The 14,885-nt window shown below is 44.1% G+C and overlaps 1 protein-coding gene across 5 annotated transcripts in view; it reads left to right on the plus strand.

The window, feature by feature from the left end:
• The window catches only part of QRICH1 (glutamine rich 1), a 1,772,469-nt gene that overhangs the window by 1,470,044 nt on the left and 287,540 nt on the right, over positions 1-14,885 (plus strand). For all 5 annotated transcript variants that reach the window (XM_044078740.1, XM_044078739.1, XM_044078738.1 and 2 more), the window contains one exon: positions 3,124-3,232. In XM_044078740.1, coding sequence (XP_043934675.1) covers positions 3,124-3,232 — 109 coding nt within the window. The remainder of the gene's footprint in view (positions 1-3,123; positions 3,233-14,885) is intronic.

The following is a 14,885-nucleotide window of genomic DNA, read 5'->3' on the forward strand; positions in this document are numbered from 1 at the left end:
TTCAAGCACAATTCCTGCCAGGGAAGGAAAACACGCTGGCAGACAACCTAAGCAGAAATATGACAGATCCACACGAATGGAAGTTGCATCCTCAAGTTTTCACAAAGATAATTCAGGCATGGGGACGGCCAGACATAGATCTCTTTGCTACCCACAAAATTACCAACTGAAAAAATTTTGCTCAAGGACCTATCACCCACAGGCCTGGAAAGTGGACACACTTTCTTTCAATTGGACAACATTGACAGTCTATGCCTTTCCACCTCTTCCTCTGCTGCCCAAAGTTCTATTAAAAGCCAGTGCAGAGAGGCCAAAGATGATTCTCATTGCTTCAGACTGGCCAAGACAACACTGGTATCCACTCCTGAAGAGTCTGACGCATTCCCCTCCATGGATCCTGCCTCAAGTGCCTCTTCTGTTGACCCAACACAGCTTCAAAACTCTTCACAGTCAGTTAAAAACCCTCAATCTAGCAGCATGGAGAATTCCTTGATTTCCCAACAGACCCTCCTCTCCAAGGAGGTGCAGGATGTCATCTTGGAGGCCAGAAGACCTTCAACTAGAAAAGCCTACTCCGCCAAATGGAAACGGTTTTGTGCCTGGAATCAGAAAAAGGGCCGGAATCCTTGGGTTCTAAATTTACCTCAAATATTACAGTACCTAGCTGAGATGTTAAACAGTGGACTTTCCTTCTCCTCCATCAAGATCCATGCTTTAGCCATTTCTGCACAATACAACACTGATCCTCCTTTATTCTCTCATCCTCTCTTAAGACAGTTCCTCAGAGGGGCTAAGAATATAAAACCCCCAAGGAAACCACCAGTACCTGCTTGGGACCTCAACTTCATTTTAGAAAAACTGACTCTGCCTCCATTTGAGCCAGCTGCCTCAACAGAACTACAATATTTGTAATGGAAAACAGCCTTCCTTCTGGCTATCACCTCAGTACGCAGGGTTTCGGAGCTACAAGCCCTCATGGCGGTGCAACCTTTCATCATTTTCCATCAGGACAGAGTTTCCTTATGAACCAACCCTTCCTTTATGCCAAAGGTAGTATCCAGTGTAGCCTTGAATCAGACTATACACTTACCTACCTTTTATCTTAACCCACAAAACAAAGGGGAAAGACTACTACATTCCTTGGACATTCACAGACAACTTCGTTATTATTTGGACAGGACAAAGCAATTCAGAAAATCAGAGCAACTCTTTGTGTCCTATGCTACAGGTGCTCAAGGAAAGGCTATTTCCAAACAGACAATCTCAAAATGGATAGCCCACTGCATATGCTTTTGTTGCTCATTTCATGGAAAAACTGTACCTACAAGCATCAGATCTCACTCCACAAGGGCCACAGCTACCTCTGCAGCTTTCCTCAGGGGGGTTCCTACCAAGGATATTTTGGAAGCAGCCACTTGGAGTTCTGTGCACACTTTCTCCAAGCACTGTCACCTTCCACTATACTCTAAATCTAGGGCGGGCTTTGCCACGGCAGTCTTGTAGGGCATCCTTGCTTCTCCTAGTTCCACTTAGTGCCTGCCACCCCTTTTTAGCTTTGGGATTCTACCCATCTGTTATGACTGCAGCTGTATGCACGATGAACATAGTACAGTTTTGTACCTACCATAAATGTAGATGTTCGAGTGCTAATACAGCTGCAGTCTAGGTTTCCCTCCCTCCATCCCCTCTTGGGACAGGCCTTATGACAAACACCTCCTCATATAACCTGATTGGGGTATTCATTATGGTGTATTTGCTTGCAAACTACTGTTTTTTGATTATATTACATTGCATTATTACATGAGTTTATGTTTTGCCTTCCTTCTGGGGGCACCTGACATCTGGGGCAAGAAAAACTGAAGAAAATGGCGTTGGCTGGTTCTTTTATACCCCTGCCGCACTGACGTCAGGGAAGAAGCGACGACAACCGACGCCGGACCTAGACTTTGGAATTCGGCCGACCGAGGACCCGCCTGACGGCAGGATAACCCATCTGTTATGACTGCAGCTGTATTAGCACTCGAACATCTACATTTATGGTAGGTACAAAACTGTACTTTTCATGTTCACTGTAATATAATTGATCAAGGTAGTGTGTATCTTGTACATCTGTAAGCACTCCTTTATCCAGGAATGGACGATGCTGTCAAATGCCCTTTTCACAATTCTCCGTTATGACTTTAACAACAAATGATCCTTTGTTCTGTGTGACTTTCTTTTGTTAACCTTTTTTATTTTTGCCGTGATTGAGATTTCTTCTAGATGGTTATAAATTCTGTCAGCATTAAATCTAAATCTAGAGTACAGTTTATACATCATCTAAAGGCATCTATATTTTTTAGGATAGCTTGCAGGTTCACTCTTAAGGGATATCATTTTTACTGTTAACCAGGATGGTGTCTGCTCGGGGTGCGCATATAAGCAGTTTTTACTCAGCACTAAATCTTTGGGTAAAGATTATACTTTTAGCTAGAAGTTGGGTACTGCATCTGGGACTGGGATTTTCCAGTTAGGAGCATTTCTTAATTTTGTTTCCGTTTATCTGGCTATTACTTCATCCTATTTCTTATCCTGTACATTTGAACTTCTTACTACTTCTATCCATTCAGAATCTTTACGTTCCACAGGGTCTTCATAGGTAATTCCCCAAAATGTCTTTTTTTTTTTTTTTTTTTGTGATGGCGGTATTCCTTTTGTTTGTTTGCCAGTTCTGTGTAAAACTTTGTGGGTCATCAATGAGTTGGGTATTTTGTACTTTTTATACTTATCTGCAGATGATCTAATTTTTTCTGCCTGTGTTGATATCTTTAATTTGTCTGTAGTAATGTATGATAGATCCTGGTGTGTTCTGATACTACACATTGCTTTTATCATGTCTGTCTTTCTAAGCAGTTTTGTTGATCTCTTCTCTCTCCTATACTCTTTTAACAGTAATACTTAATTGCTTTGTAGTTTTCTATATTCGATGGTTCCATGATAGCATTTGATTTCTTCCTTTCCTTATTGCCCTGTATTTGTGTGGTAAGACTTTACCTGTTATTTTTGCTGTACAGTATTGTATCCTATTTATTTGCATTATTTCATATAAATTTCTGTTGACTTGATTATTTTTTTGTTTTAAAGGTTATATGATTCCCAGCCATGTGACAGAGGAGATGTTATGGGAATGCAAACAGCTTGGTGCACACTCTCCTGCCACCCTTCTCAACACTCTTATGTTCTTTAACACAAAGTAAGTCTAATAATGACCATTTGATAATCATATCGTTCTTGCCTGTATTTGACACAACTGCTATGTATGTTTCATAAGATGACAAAACTTAACTCGTAGCTTTTTTATTTTTTTTATTACTTTATGTTAGCATACAGGTCTTGTCATGTTTAGGTCTAGTATCAGGAGTTTTTCTCTGCGAGTGTTATTGGGATGTCCCCACTCCGCAGCTGCCTTAAGCTCAGTTGTTCTCTTCCTCTCTCTCATGCAGATGCATGTACACCTCCTACAGATTTCTGTCATAGTGCCACATTCCAGAGTAGGAGAAGGTGCCTATGCCTTGTACCTAAAACTCAATTTCTGTTTTGCTGGGTTTTTTTTATTTTTTTCATATCAAACACTGTCCACGTTTGTGAGGCTGCTAGATTCTGAGTCATGACGTGTGCTTGGCAGTCTTAACAGTTTGAGAGCTATGGATAGCAGAAATCAATCATGTTCTCCTGGAGGGCCGTCTGTTCTCAGGACAGCCTTGCAAGCCCACTGTGCCACCCTACCTTCCAACCCTAAAATAAAGCTCTGTACTAACAGGACTACCGCACAGGCCACACGTCTCCTACCTTAGCTAGAGAATGTTATGTTCATTTCTGTCCTCTACCTAGTTGGATGATGAAGGTCCCTTAAAAGGTCCCACCCCTGGTAGTTACCGTGGAGGTGGTGTCTTAAGGTGTTGCCATTTCTTATCAACTGGAGTAGCCAGTGTTCTCTCTCGCAACTTTCCCTGCACATTGGTTAGATGTCTGTCAAGTCCCATGGCTCTCTTTTCCAGGTCACACTGCTCTACCTTTTGGGGTCCATGGCTCAGCTTGAGGAAGGTCCACCTGGGCTTCTTATGCCAGGATCTTCATAGCAGACTGTTTGTCAGACAGTTTTGACACACAGACTTTTCCTTGTGTGACCTCGAAGTGCTGATGCCTTCACAGTGCCCTATGCAGGCTTTAAATCCAGTCCCTACTTCACTCTTTGCTAACAACTTTGAGAGTCACTGACTTGGCATCCAGTCGCAAGCAGTCACCTTTTGTATGGTTGACTTTGAGTGCCACTTGAGCATTGTCTGGCACTTCTGTAGCTTGATAGAAAAAGGATCTCCCACACTTCATGGCCTGCAATGAGGAAGCAGAGACCCTTATTTCTATAATGAATATGGAAATTTGAGACCTATGACCTGTTGCTTTTTCACCCCATATGCATACAGCTGTTTTGTTTGTAGAAACTGTATGGTTCAGGAAGTCCTTTGTGGTTTGGATTTTAGATCCCATTTTGTTCCCTCAGAAATTACTGCTATTAACATCTTTCATACCTTAACTGTCTTGGGAGACAAGGGGCCTTGTGTCATTCTTTCCTACGGAGTTTGTGGTCATTTGTGCTGTGCTTGCAGCCTAGAAGCATATTAATAACCATTTTGTCTCCTCCCCAGAAGGATGAGGTCATTTACAATTCCCCATCTGAATAGAATGGGATACTTTCTAGTCATCGTAGAAAATGAGTCTTTTGTGATCTTTTCATTTTACCATTGGTCAGAGAGAGAGAGAGAGAGTTCCTCCAAGAAGGAGGTTAAGGTGTTTTCCTCTGCCACAGTAAGGTTGAGATCCTTCATCTCATAGATTTTTTTTCTTTAATCCCCCCACCCCTGTTGTAATCTTTCCGGACGTCATATTGCTCCCAAACCTCACCTGACCTACCTGCTGCTTCTCTGAGTGAGCTGTGACTAGCATTTATTGTAAGTTTATCTTGGGGGAGGTGGTGCTGACAACTGCTTTTGTTGCTGGGAGTTCTAATATGACCTACCCTCGTTTCCTCACTCCCCACCCCTGTATTTATTGACAGCATCCAAAGTTTACTCTCCTCTCTGGACCACACCTCCCCTCAAGTAGTATCTTCGACAAGCACACCCATTCTTCCTAGCCAGTGCCTCAGACACCTGAACTGCTAATGAAACCTAAGTTGCCTGGGCCATAGTTAGGGTTTTATCCCTATATGCCATAGTGCTAGCCTATCTCTTGTCTTTTATGTGGAGTGTAGACCTTCCTTGGGGATAATGCACTTGAAAACCCTTTAGTTGTGTAAGATGTTTCTCATAATGTTCATGTTGGGCTTCAGTGTGGCCCACTATAGCTGGGGTTATGCTGATTTGGAGGATGAAGCAGCAAGGATGTATGTGTGGATACATGAGTATAATGGCATGGCTTAGGTTACTTTTCTATGGATGAGCTTTGGCCAGTCAGTGGACACTGCTTTCAGGAGGTCTGCCTTTGTGGGCAGGTTATATGTGATTGGGTTGGTGATCTCCAGAGAAAGAAGGCCCTTACTACCACCCTGTCCCTTATATTGTTTAATCTAGGTCAATGCTTTAGTAAAGCATTGCTCCTTTATAGACAACAGAGGGCCTTGACCATCAGTGTGTGTTTTTTCCTTCCTTCAAAGGTAATTCCACTAGCCACTGTCCTGACTAATGTCTAGGGCAACCCTTCATTCACTTTTCAGAGTTAGGCTGTGGTTGGAAAGTCTCCGTATGGGATCATGGTTTCTGGATGTATTGACGTAAAGCTGTCTTAAAGCTGCTAGAGTTTCCCTAAGAAGGTGCATGGTCAGAGCCTGAACAATCTGTGTTGCCCCATTCATGTAGCATAGGGGTGTTATATATACATGTCGTACTATCTACTGTTGCAGTCTTCACTTTTTGGATACCCTGTCTGCAAGTATCCAACAGCCAGTCTTCGAGTGCTCCCTTCCCCCAGTGCTCCAGCTAAAACCCTCTCTTTGATGTGGGACATTTGTATTGTTAAGGTGGCTTCAGCCAGTGCCATCGTCAGATCTTTGTTGCTCTGCCGTTAACTTTTGTCTTATGCTGCTGCAGCATGTGTAGTTTACCAGTCAGCCTTATTCCTGGGATCAGATAAGTATCTGGTGGGGGTCTTCTTTTCCTGACTTTGTTTAGATACTTGTTCAGTAGCTAATGTCTGATTTAGAGTTTAGCATTAAAATTGTTAATAGTAAATGGCCATTTAGATGTTGGTAAACAGTTCCCATGTAAAACTTGCCTGGTAAGTACCTGTTTTACCTCAGTCTTGTAGATGATATGGACTCTTGTCTGCACCATACCTTGTTCATCTCGAGGACAATATGACTTCATAAAACATTTTTCCAGGCATTTTCTGACAAAAGGGAGGAATATGCTTGGTTTCAGGCTGCCTTGGTGTCGTCCATGTATTTTGGGAGCCTTCCTCCCATGGAAAAACATTCTGAGAAAAAGAAGAAACAGAGGGCTTGACCAAAGACTGTTTCCTAGGTCTGGTGATTTTCATACAAGGTGAGGCACTTCTGTAGCACCAGACTATGGAGTCTGTTTCAACCAAGTATTCTGTTGCAGCCACTTCATAGGTGCCCACTCCTTCAGTTTCTGTCATGTCCTCCCAGACTGACACAACCAAGGCGCTTTCAGCAGCCAAAGACCCTTGGGTATCAGCGGTGTACTTCATGACTTCAGAAAAGGAAGGGTGAATCACCAAGAACTTCATAAGTTCGCAGCAACTGTGCTACGGTTTCAGCTCCCCACCTCCAACCAAAGGCCTCAAAGGCAGCAGCTTCCAATCAGTAGAGGCACAAGACCAAAAAGCTAAGCGGGTTCACCCCAGCTTTTCTTGACCTAGCTCAGGCAGTGACTTTGCCCAACCATTTTCCCCAGATTGCCTTTGATTTAGCTGACGGAAAGTTTTTATATTCTTTGTTGGGTCCAAGAGGCGTGAGCTTGGAAACTCAAAAGACATCTGGAATCCTCTTTAAGGAAAAGCCCCCCCCAGCCAGAAGAACCTGACTTGCAGGCTAATGAAATGGCTTATGTGGGTAAGTTCCCATCAGCCTTATTTCTGACACCCTGTCCTCTGCTTCCTTACCAGAGGGCTTTTACTTTGGAGATACCTTTTATAGGATGAAGGAGACTGAGAGAATCCAGTGAGTCCCTTCATGGGTTTCCTTGAACCTAAGCAACTAGATGTCCTGAACGATGCATTTCTTAATGCACAAGTGTAGCCTGACTCTTCACATCCCTTCCAGCTCCTATGAATCCTGATTTGGTTTTATATGGTCAAGCATTCCCTTAAATACTTGTACCAAAATATGCTTGCTGATCCACGATGTGGTATCCCTAGATCCCAGCAAGGAAGCAGGTTTGGCTCCTACCAGGAACCATGTCCCAAATGAGAGAGCAGAGTCCTTTATATTTTGTGAAAGAAAGTTTATAAGGCTGCCACTCTGTCCTTCAAGGCTTTTCAAAATCTGTAGAGAGTCTGTTAATCCAGGTTGAAGGGGACAGATCAACAAAGCTGCTGTTTGCTGACGATGTGGCAGTACAGGCAGACTCTGAGCTAGAACTTCAGCAAAGGATAGGAGAATGGAATGCAAATCTGAAGGCACGTGGGATGAAACTAAGCACAGATAAAACGGTGGTAATGGCAACAAATTGGGGAAATCAGAAGAAGCTGAGAATAGAGCTTAGAAGGAAAGGTAATGGAACAGGTAAACGGCTTCAAGTATCTGGAAGGGGGTGATCGAGGAGAAGGGTGCTCTGAATGGAGAGGTCAAAGCTAGAATCAGAGGGGCTGCAGCCAACTTGCATAGAGTATCAGGTGTAGTCTGTGACAGAAAGAATGCCAAAGAAGCTGAAAAGTAAAGTGTACAAGACAGTGGTCCAACCAGTACTACTGCATGGTACAGAAACCTGGGCAGTAAAGGCAGAACAGTTGAAGCTAGAGGTCATGGAAATGAAGTGCCTGAGAAAGGTGGTAGGATGCACACTGGGACAGACGAAGAAATAAGGACATAAGTGCAGAAGCCAAGTTGCTCCAATTGCAGAAGAGATCAAAGAGAACAGATTACGGTGGTTTGGGCACGTGTAGAAAAGCAGGAAACATTCTGGTGAGGAAGATTTTGGACAGAAAGAAGATTAGAGGAAGTGAGGACGTCCAGCAAAGAGGTGGATGGATTGTGCGAAAGAAGATCTGCAACAGTCAGGCATGAGTGTTGAAGAAGGCAGGAATGTGGCACTGAATCAAGAGAGTTGGCGACAGTTAACATGATACCCCGACCCCATGTAGAAAAAATAGGAAATGGGGGCTGATGATGATGAGTCGGTTATCCAAACTAATTGGGACCAACCTATGAACCTATGAAACCTAGGGTAGTTCAGATAATCGAGCATACATTGAACCGGATAAAAAACTTCTAAAATCTTGTTTTTTGTGTACTCATGGAGTACACTTTTCAACCATTCGAGTCCAGTGGCCAGTAAAGAATATTTTTCACACACAAGCGGGCTACAAGCTCAAAAAACATGCACAAGCGAATATGTATAACGATTACATATTCAGACTTTATTTTTCCTACCGGAAAACTTTGGAAGGCTGAGTTCGGATAATTGACCATCTGATTTTGTCAGTCTTCACATAATTCTTGACTATGCCGTTATTCCAGCTCGCGCCTTCCAAAAACTTTTGAGCTAAGCTCTACCCACAATGCTCCTCACCAAATTACCTCAGGTCTTATTTGCCACTTTTTAGTGTCAGACATGTTCTCTCTGATCTCTTGAGGATTAGCTAATTGTTTAAAACTGTAAGTTAGTTTTTTCCTTTGTTTCCTGTATTTTATCATCCCTTTTATCTATACTACTCACTCGTCTGTTAGATAGCTTTTAGTGTGTGAGTGCATATGTTTTTCTCTCTTTTAAAGTTAGTTTTCTTAAGTACCATCGTTGGTACTTTTTCCCCTTTACCTTCGGATAACTCTATATACCATTGTTGGTATTTCCTTCTTCCCTTTTTTCCCCCCTTTACAAAAAAAAAGTCCTTTTCTTTTTTTTTTTTTTTTTTAGTACGACAGTGTCTGTGGCATTGTTTTTTGTTATAGCTAACAAATCATCCAGAGGCACTTAAGATTTCAAGAGGTGCCAAAAACATGAAAGGAAGATGCCAAATTCTGATGGACACACCCTTTGTGTATATTGCCTTGGTGTGGTCCATCTACAAAAAGACTGTGCGATCTGTCATGGTTTTAGCTCTAGAACTCTGATCGAAAAACAGACTCGTCCTAAAAGGGTTTCTTAAGTTAGACTTTGAGGCCTTATTTGGCCTGAAAACTGAACCCAGTTTGTCATCATCTTCCTCCTCTTCCAAACCAAAGAAAAGTCACTCTGTTCCAACATGCTCTTTGGAACCACCCCGTAAAATGGCCAAGTCTCCCGTGGTGCTGACAGCCTCCTTGGCACCAGTCGGCCAAGATATTCAGTCCTCAGTGCCATTGGCACCAGCATTTTCAGCATCAATATTTTTGGTACTGGTATCGATGCAGACATTGGTACCAATGTCTTTTAAAGATATTCCCCCTTCGATACCAACTGAGCACATGGAGCTAAAGGACCCTTCAATTAAAATTCTACCTCGAACAATATACTTCCCCTCAGTAGACCCTTTTGTGGACCATGCTCCCAGTCCATTTTTGGAGAGACATCCACCAAGATCTCCATCAGTTTCTTCTGTTTGATCCACCAACAATTTGTCCGAATGTGATATTTTGAGACTGGTGGACCAGCTCCTTATAGCGAGGGGATTGCCTCCTTCCACGGTTCCTAGCATTGTTAGCTCTGGAGCCTTACCTTCTTCCACATCTCTATTCCTCCTTTGACTCCAGCTGAGATTTCAGAGCCCCTGGTACCGACCTTCCTGGCTTCTACTGTTTCGGTGCCGGTCAGAGCTACACTGACTTCTTCTGGTTTGTCAGACCCGGAGACCTCCCAGGGTAGGAATTTCGTTGTCTGTTCCGAGGGGCAGGGTACGACTTCGATACATTGGAGCCCTGCATGCCCCTCAGTGCTTCAGCATGTGTAAGGTTGACCCTGGCTTTGGCTTTGGAGGAGGCCTCCTCTATGTGGGGTGGGACCATGATTCTGAAGCAGTCTTATTTCAGTTGCAGGCTCCCATCGTTCTGTTGGGGGGGGGGGTGACTTTCAGGCCATGGATTGGGCCTTGTCCATTGTGGGCAAACAGTCTATGCCTTCCCTGTCTGGCCAAACATCTTGTCCATCCCCTCAACCAGAGCTTCCTCCAGTCTCTCCTCTGGGACAGATGGCACAAAAGTCTCAGAATCAATATGGCTAGGCTTGTATAGGCCCTAGGACTGATAGCCTAGTACCAACCTATGTGGGAAGAAATAACCAGGGAATTGTTGTGGCTAGGCTTGTATAGGCCCTAGGGCCGATAGCCTAGTACCAACCTATGAACCTAAACCACATTGGTTGTCATCTTTGGATACCTCTCCAGAGCACCCCACTGAAGAGGTACCTTCAAAGAAAAAGTGCAAGAGGAAACATTTGGACTCCCCTGAAGAGTTCTTCACAGAAGATACCAGTTTCGATGAAGGGGAAGGTTCCTCTTAAGTCACCCCCTGAAGATGTTTCTTTGCGGACATCTGGTAACCCTTTAACAGAGAGGTGGCTGGACTACCCTCCAGCTTTCCTCAAAGGAATCTGTATACCTAGAGGTTTTTCATGCCCAGCCCTCTACCTCTTGGGTCCTCTGCCCACTGGCTATCTTAAGTTGATCGCTCAGTGGGCTTGGAAGTCATCTGACTCTATCAGGACAATCCCAGAGAGACCTGACAGTATCCTTTCTGCCCCTAATGGTCAGGAACACTGTGCCAAAGGAATTCCTGTGGACGCCACCAAGAAGGAACTTGCTGCTGACGAAAGTCCTATTTTCCATCCTCTTAATAACGAGTCTAGGATAATGGATAAATTTGGGAAGCACGTATATGCTTCATCAGCCTTCGCTCCCAGGTCTTTGAATTATGTGGCACATTTTACCAGGCTTCAAAGAAATTTGATTAAAGAGCTTTCAGATACTCTTTCGGGAGCAGTAGCTGAAGGAGTTTGAGACAAAGTGAATTCTCAGCTTGCCCCCCTAGAATGTATTTCCAACTTGTCCGTGAGGCTAGTTGCACATGCTGCCGAAGGAGCGACTAGAGCAGCGGGTTCAGGGGTAGCCATCAGGAGACATGCCTGGATGCGATTATGTGATTTCCTGGAGCCATTTAAGTCTCTTTCATCAACGCAAATTTGATAGAACTTCCCTGTTTGGTCCCAAAGTTAGAGACTATGGCCAGGTGTGAGAAAGATGGGAAGACCCCTTCTGCCATGGGTGTATGTTTTTCTACTTTTCAGTGGCCTTATTCCAGGTACCAGAGAAGTGGAAGGCTATGGTTCAGGAAGTCCCAAGGGCCTTTTCAGGACTTGCATGGCAATGACTTTCCCTGCTGCAGAGGGGGGAGTAACAATGGAAGACACCTTGCAAGAGGCAGAGGTGGCCTACAGAATCAGGGTTCCAGCGATTCTTTCCCTGATAACTCCTACCAGCGCTCCTTAAAGGAGGCCTGATTGCCTTCCTCTGGAGGGAGTTGGGAGTGGGATTATCCCCTGCACCAGTCTGCCTGGCTAAGAATAGCAACAGACAATTGGGTGCAGAGTATTATAACTAGAAGTTACAAAGTCTTTTTTTCAGAAAAAAAAAAAAGACAAAAAAATCTTGGATGTTCCACCCAGCCACAGGGATGCAGCAGTCCAAGAAATTTAAAAATTGCTTGACAAAAGTCATCCAAGCAGTCCCAACAGACCAGAGAGGATCTGGGATTTACTTGAGATTCTTTTTAGTGCCAAAGAAAACAGGACTGGAGACCAGTTCTGGATCTCAGTCAGTTGAACAAATTGGTTCAACAAACCAGATTCTGGATGGTCTCTGTTCATATACTTCATTCTTGGAAAAAGACAATTGGATGTGCTCAGTAGATCTTTAGGATGCATATTACCATATAAAAGTGGGGAAGCGGTCCAGATGTTTTCAGCGCTTCTGGTGAGATCCAGTCACTGTCCGTTCAGGCTACTGTCCTTTGGTCTCACCACAGCCCCCACGGTGATCAAGTGCATGGCAGTGGTGGCAGCTCACCTCAGACTGCTAGGATTCTGAGTGTTTTCATATCTTAGACGACTGGCTCCTTACCGCTCCCACCAGACATCAGCTGATAAAGGCACAAGATTGTACTGTTTTCCTTTGTTCTGGCTTAGGAATTACTGTAAACCACCACAAAAATCCCATTTAGAACCGTCCCAACAGCTGGAATTCATTGGACCTGTACACTGCACACACTCTGGCATAGCATCTTTCCCTCCCTAGAAAGACTTCAGAGGATCAGATCACAAGTCAGCCAGATCATTCGCAGCAAGAAAGTAAGAGTGAGACTCGTTCTGCAAACCCGACGCTCAGTGGCAGCCTCTGTCACTCTAGTTCCTCTGGCCAGGTATCACATACGAATTCTTCATCTAGCCTCCCGTTAGTTCCTATTGAATCAGCCAGTGTCCCATCTAATTACGATCAGCAGTTGATGCAAAGAAGATCTGAGTTGGTGGCTCCATTCCAAAGAAATTTTGTTGGGCTATCCCTTTATCTACCCTCAACCCCAAGCCATAGTGACTGCGTATGCATCCGGGGGGGGGGCTTTGCAGGTATTTCAAGATACCCTCCCCTTGGGAACGATTGCAGTTCAAACAGACAATATATCAGTAGTCTGGTACATCAACAAGCAAGGGGGAACCATATCTCACGCTTTTTGTCAAAAAGCACTCCCAGTTTGGCAATGGGTGATTTCATCCAACTGCTTTCTAATGGCAGTGCACATTCCAGGGAGCTCCAGCGTGATTGCAGGCATACTGAGCAGATAAATTCTCATGCCTCGTGTGGTCTGTCAATCCAGAGGTGGTGGAAAGATATTCTGCCTTTGGGGCCAACCTTACTGCGACCTCTTCGCCTCCCCTCTGAACAAGTGTGGCAGTTACTTTGCCCTTATCCCCCCACTGGGGAGTCACCCAGAGATAATCTCCTTCACAGTTGGCTCCCTGGTCTATTGTACGCCTTTCCTCCAATTCCTCTAATATGTCCGTTTCTAAAGAAAGCCAGCAGGTCGAAGAACAGGATAATCCACATCATCCCCGTTCTGGCCTTGGCAGGTCTGGTTTCCCTTCCTATGGCCTCATCTACTTCGGAAACCCTGGATACTGGACCCAGCTCTGACTCTTCTCGTCCTTCCTGCTCCTGTGAATCCTAATTTGGTTTTCTAGGGTCAAGAATTCCCTTAATTACCTGTATCAAAATCTGCTTGCTGATCCAGATGTGGTATCCGTAGATCCTTGCAAGAGAGCAGGTTTGGCTCCTACCAGGAACCATATTGCAAATGAGAGAGCAGAATCATTTATACTTTGGGAAAGAAAGTTTATAAGGCTGCCACCCTTTCCTTCAGGGCTTTTCAAAATACAGTAAGAGAGTCTATTATCCAAACTAATTGGGACCTGGGGTAGTTTGGATAATCAGACATGCATTGACCTGTATAAAAAACTTCTTAAATCTTTTTTCTGCACGCCAGGAATACACTTTGTAACCATTTAGTGATTCCAGTGGACAATAAAGAATATTTTTAGGTTTACCTTTGAATGTTCGATGGCAACATCTTTGGAACTGTTCTTGCGAACTGCAAACCGCGAAAACCGAAGTGCCGAATTCCAAAATCTCGCCCCCTTTTTCACCCATGGTAGAGGTTGTTTCGGCAGTGGAGCGATTGGAAATGTCGGAAGTTGATATTTATTCGACATTTCACTAAGTCGGCACTTGGGTTTTCGTGTAAATGGTTCACGCATGTGCAAGTTCGACAAATGTGCTTTCACATATTCAAAGGTAAACCTATTTTTCACATATGAGTAGGCTACAAGCTCAGAACACATGCACAGGTGAATATGTATAACGTTTTCATATTCAGACTTTGATTTTTCATACCCGAAAACTTTGAAAGGCTGAGTTCGGATAATTGGCGATGTTCTTCGTTTCACTGTTGCAGTCGTTACATTCGGATTATCTGCTTGCAGGTTGCCCTCAGTCGGCCTAATTAACAAAGTCTTGGGTCCTGCGTCGCTTGCTGTCCCTTCTTCCATGGAGTCAGGTTGTCAGGGGTATAAAACATGCAGCCGACGCCATTACATCAGTCTTTCTTGCCGTCCGGTGTCTGAAGCATAAGCAGTTCGCAAGTGCCGGTCGGCCGACTCCTGAAATTTTCGTTTTCGAGTTTCAGAACCGAAGTCTTCAACTTAAAGCTAAGTACCCCGTTGGGGAAACTTTTTCTTGCTCCTTACCGATGTCAGTAAAAGTTAATAAATGCATTACTTGTGGAAAGCAAATACCTCAAAGATTTTCATTTGTACTATATTCCTTGCCTACGCCCTGACCACTACGTACCTTGCTGTCGGTTTTGTGCCTTATTTAATCAGCGCACTATCTGTCATCGGTATATTTTTGCCTCTAAATATTTCGGTTCTCGGTTTAATTATCCAGAAATGTCTTCAATTAGCCATCCGACTACCGGGATTCTGAAAAAATGCAAAGATAAAGACAGAGGCCGCCAAGGTCCAAAACTGCCGACGACGCTTCTCCTAAGCCAGTCGCCAGTTCGCCGGTACTCAGTGAGGGGCTTTTGCAGCCCCTGATAAACTCGCTACTTCTGATTCACAGGCCTCTACTGAAACCCATTCGGA

The sequence above is a fragment of the Protopterus annectens genome, chromosome 7.part1, assembly GCF_019279795.1.
Source record: "Protopterus annectens isolate FY-2018-M chromosome 7.part1, PAN1.0, whole genome shotgun sequence".
Classification (NCBI taxonomy): domain Eukaryota; kingdom Metazoa; phylum Chordata; order Ceratodontiformes; family Protopteridae; genus Protopterus; species Protopterus annectens.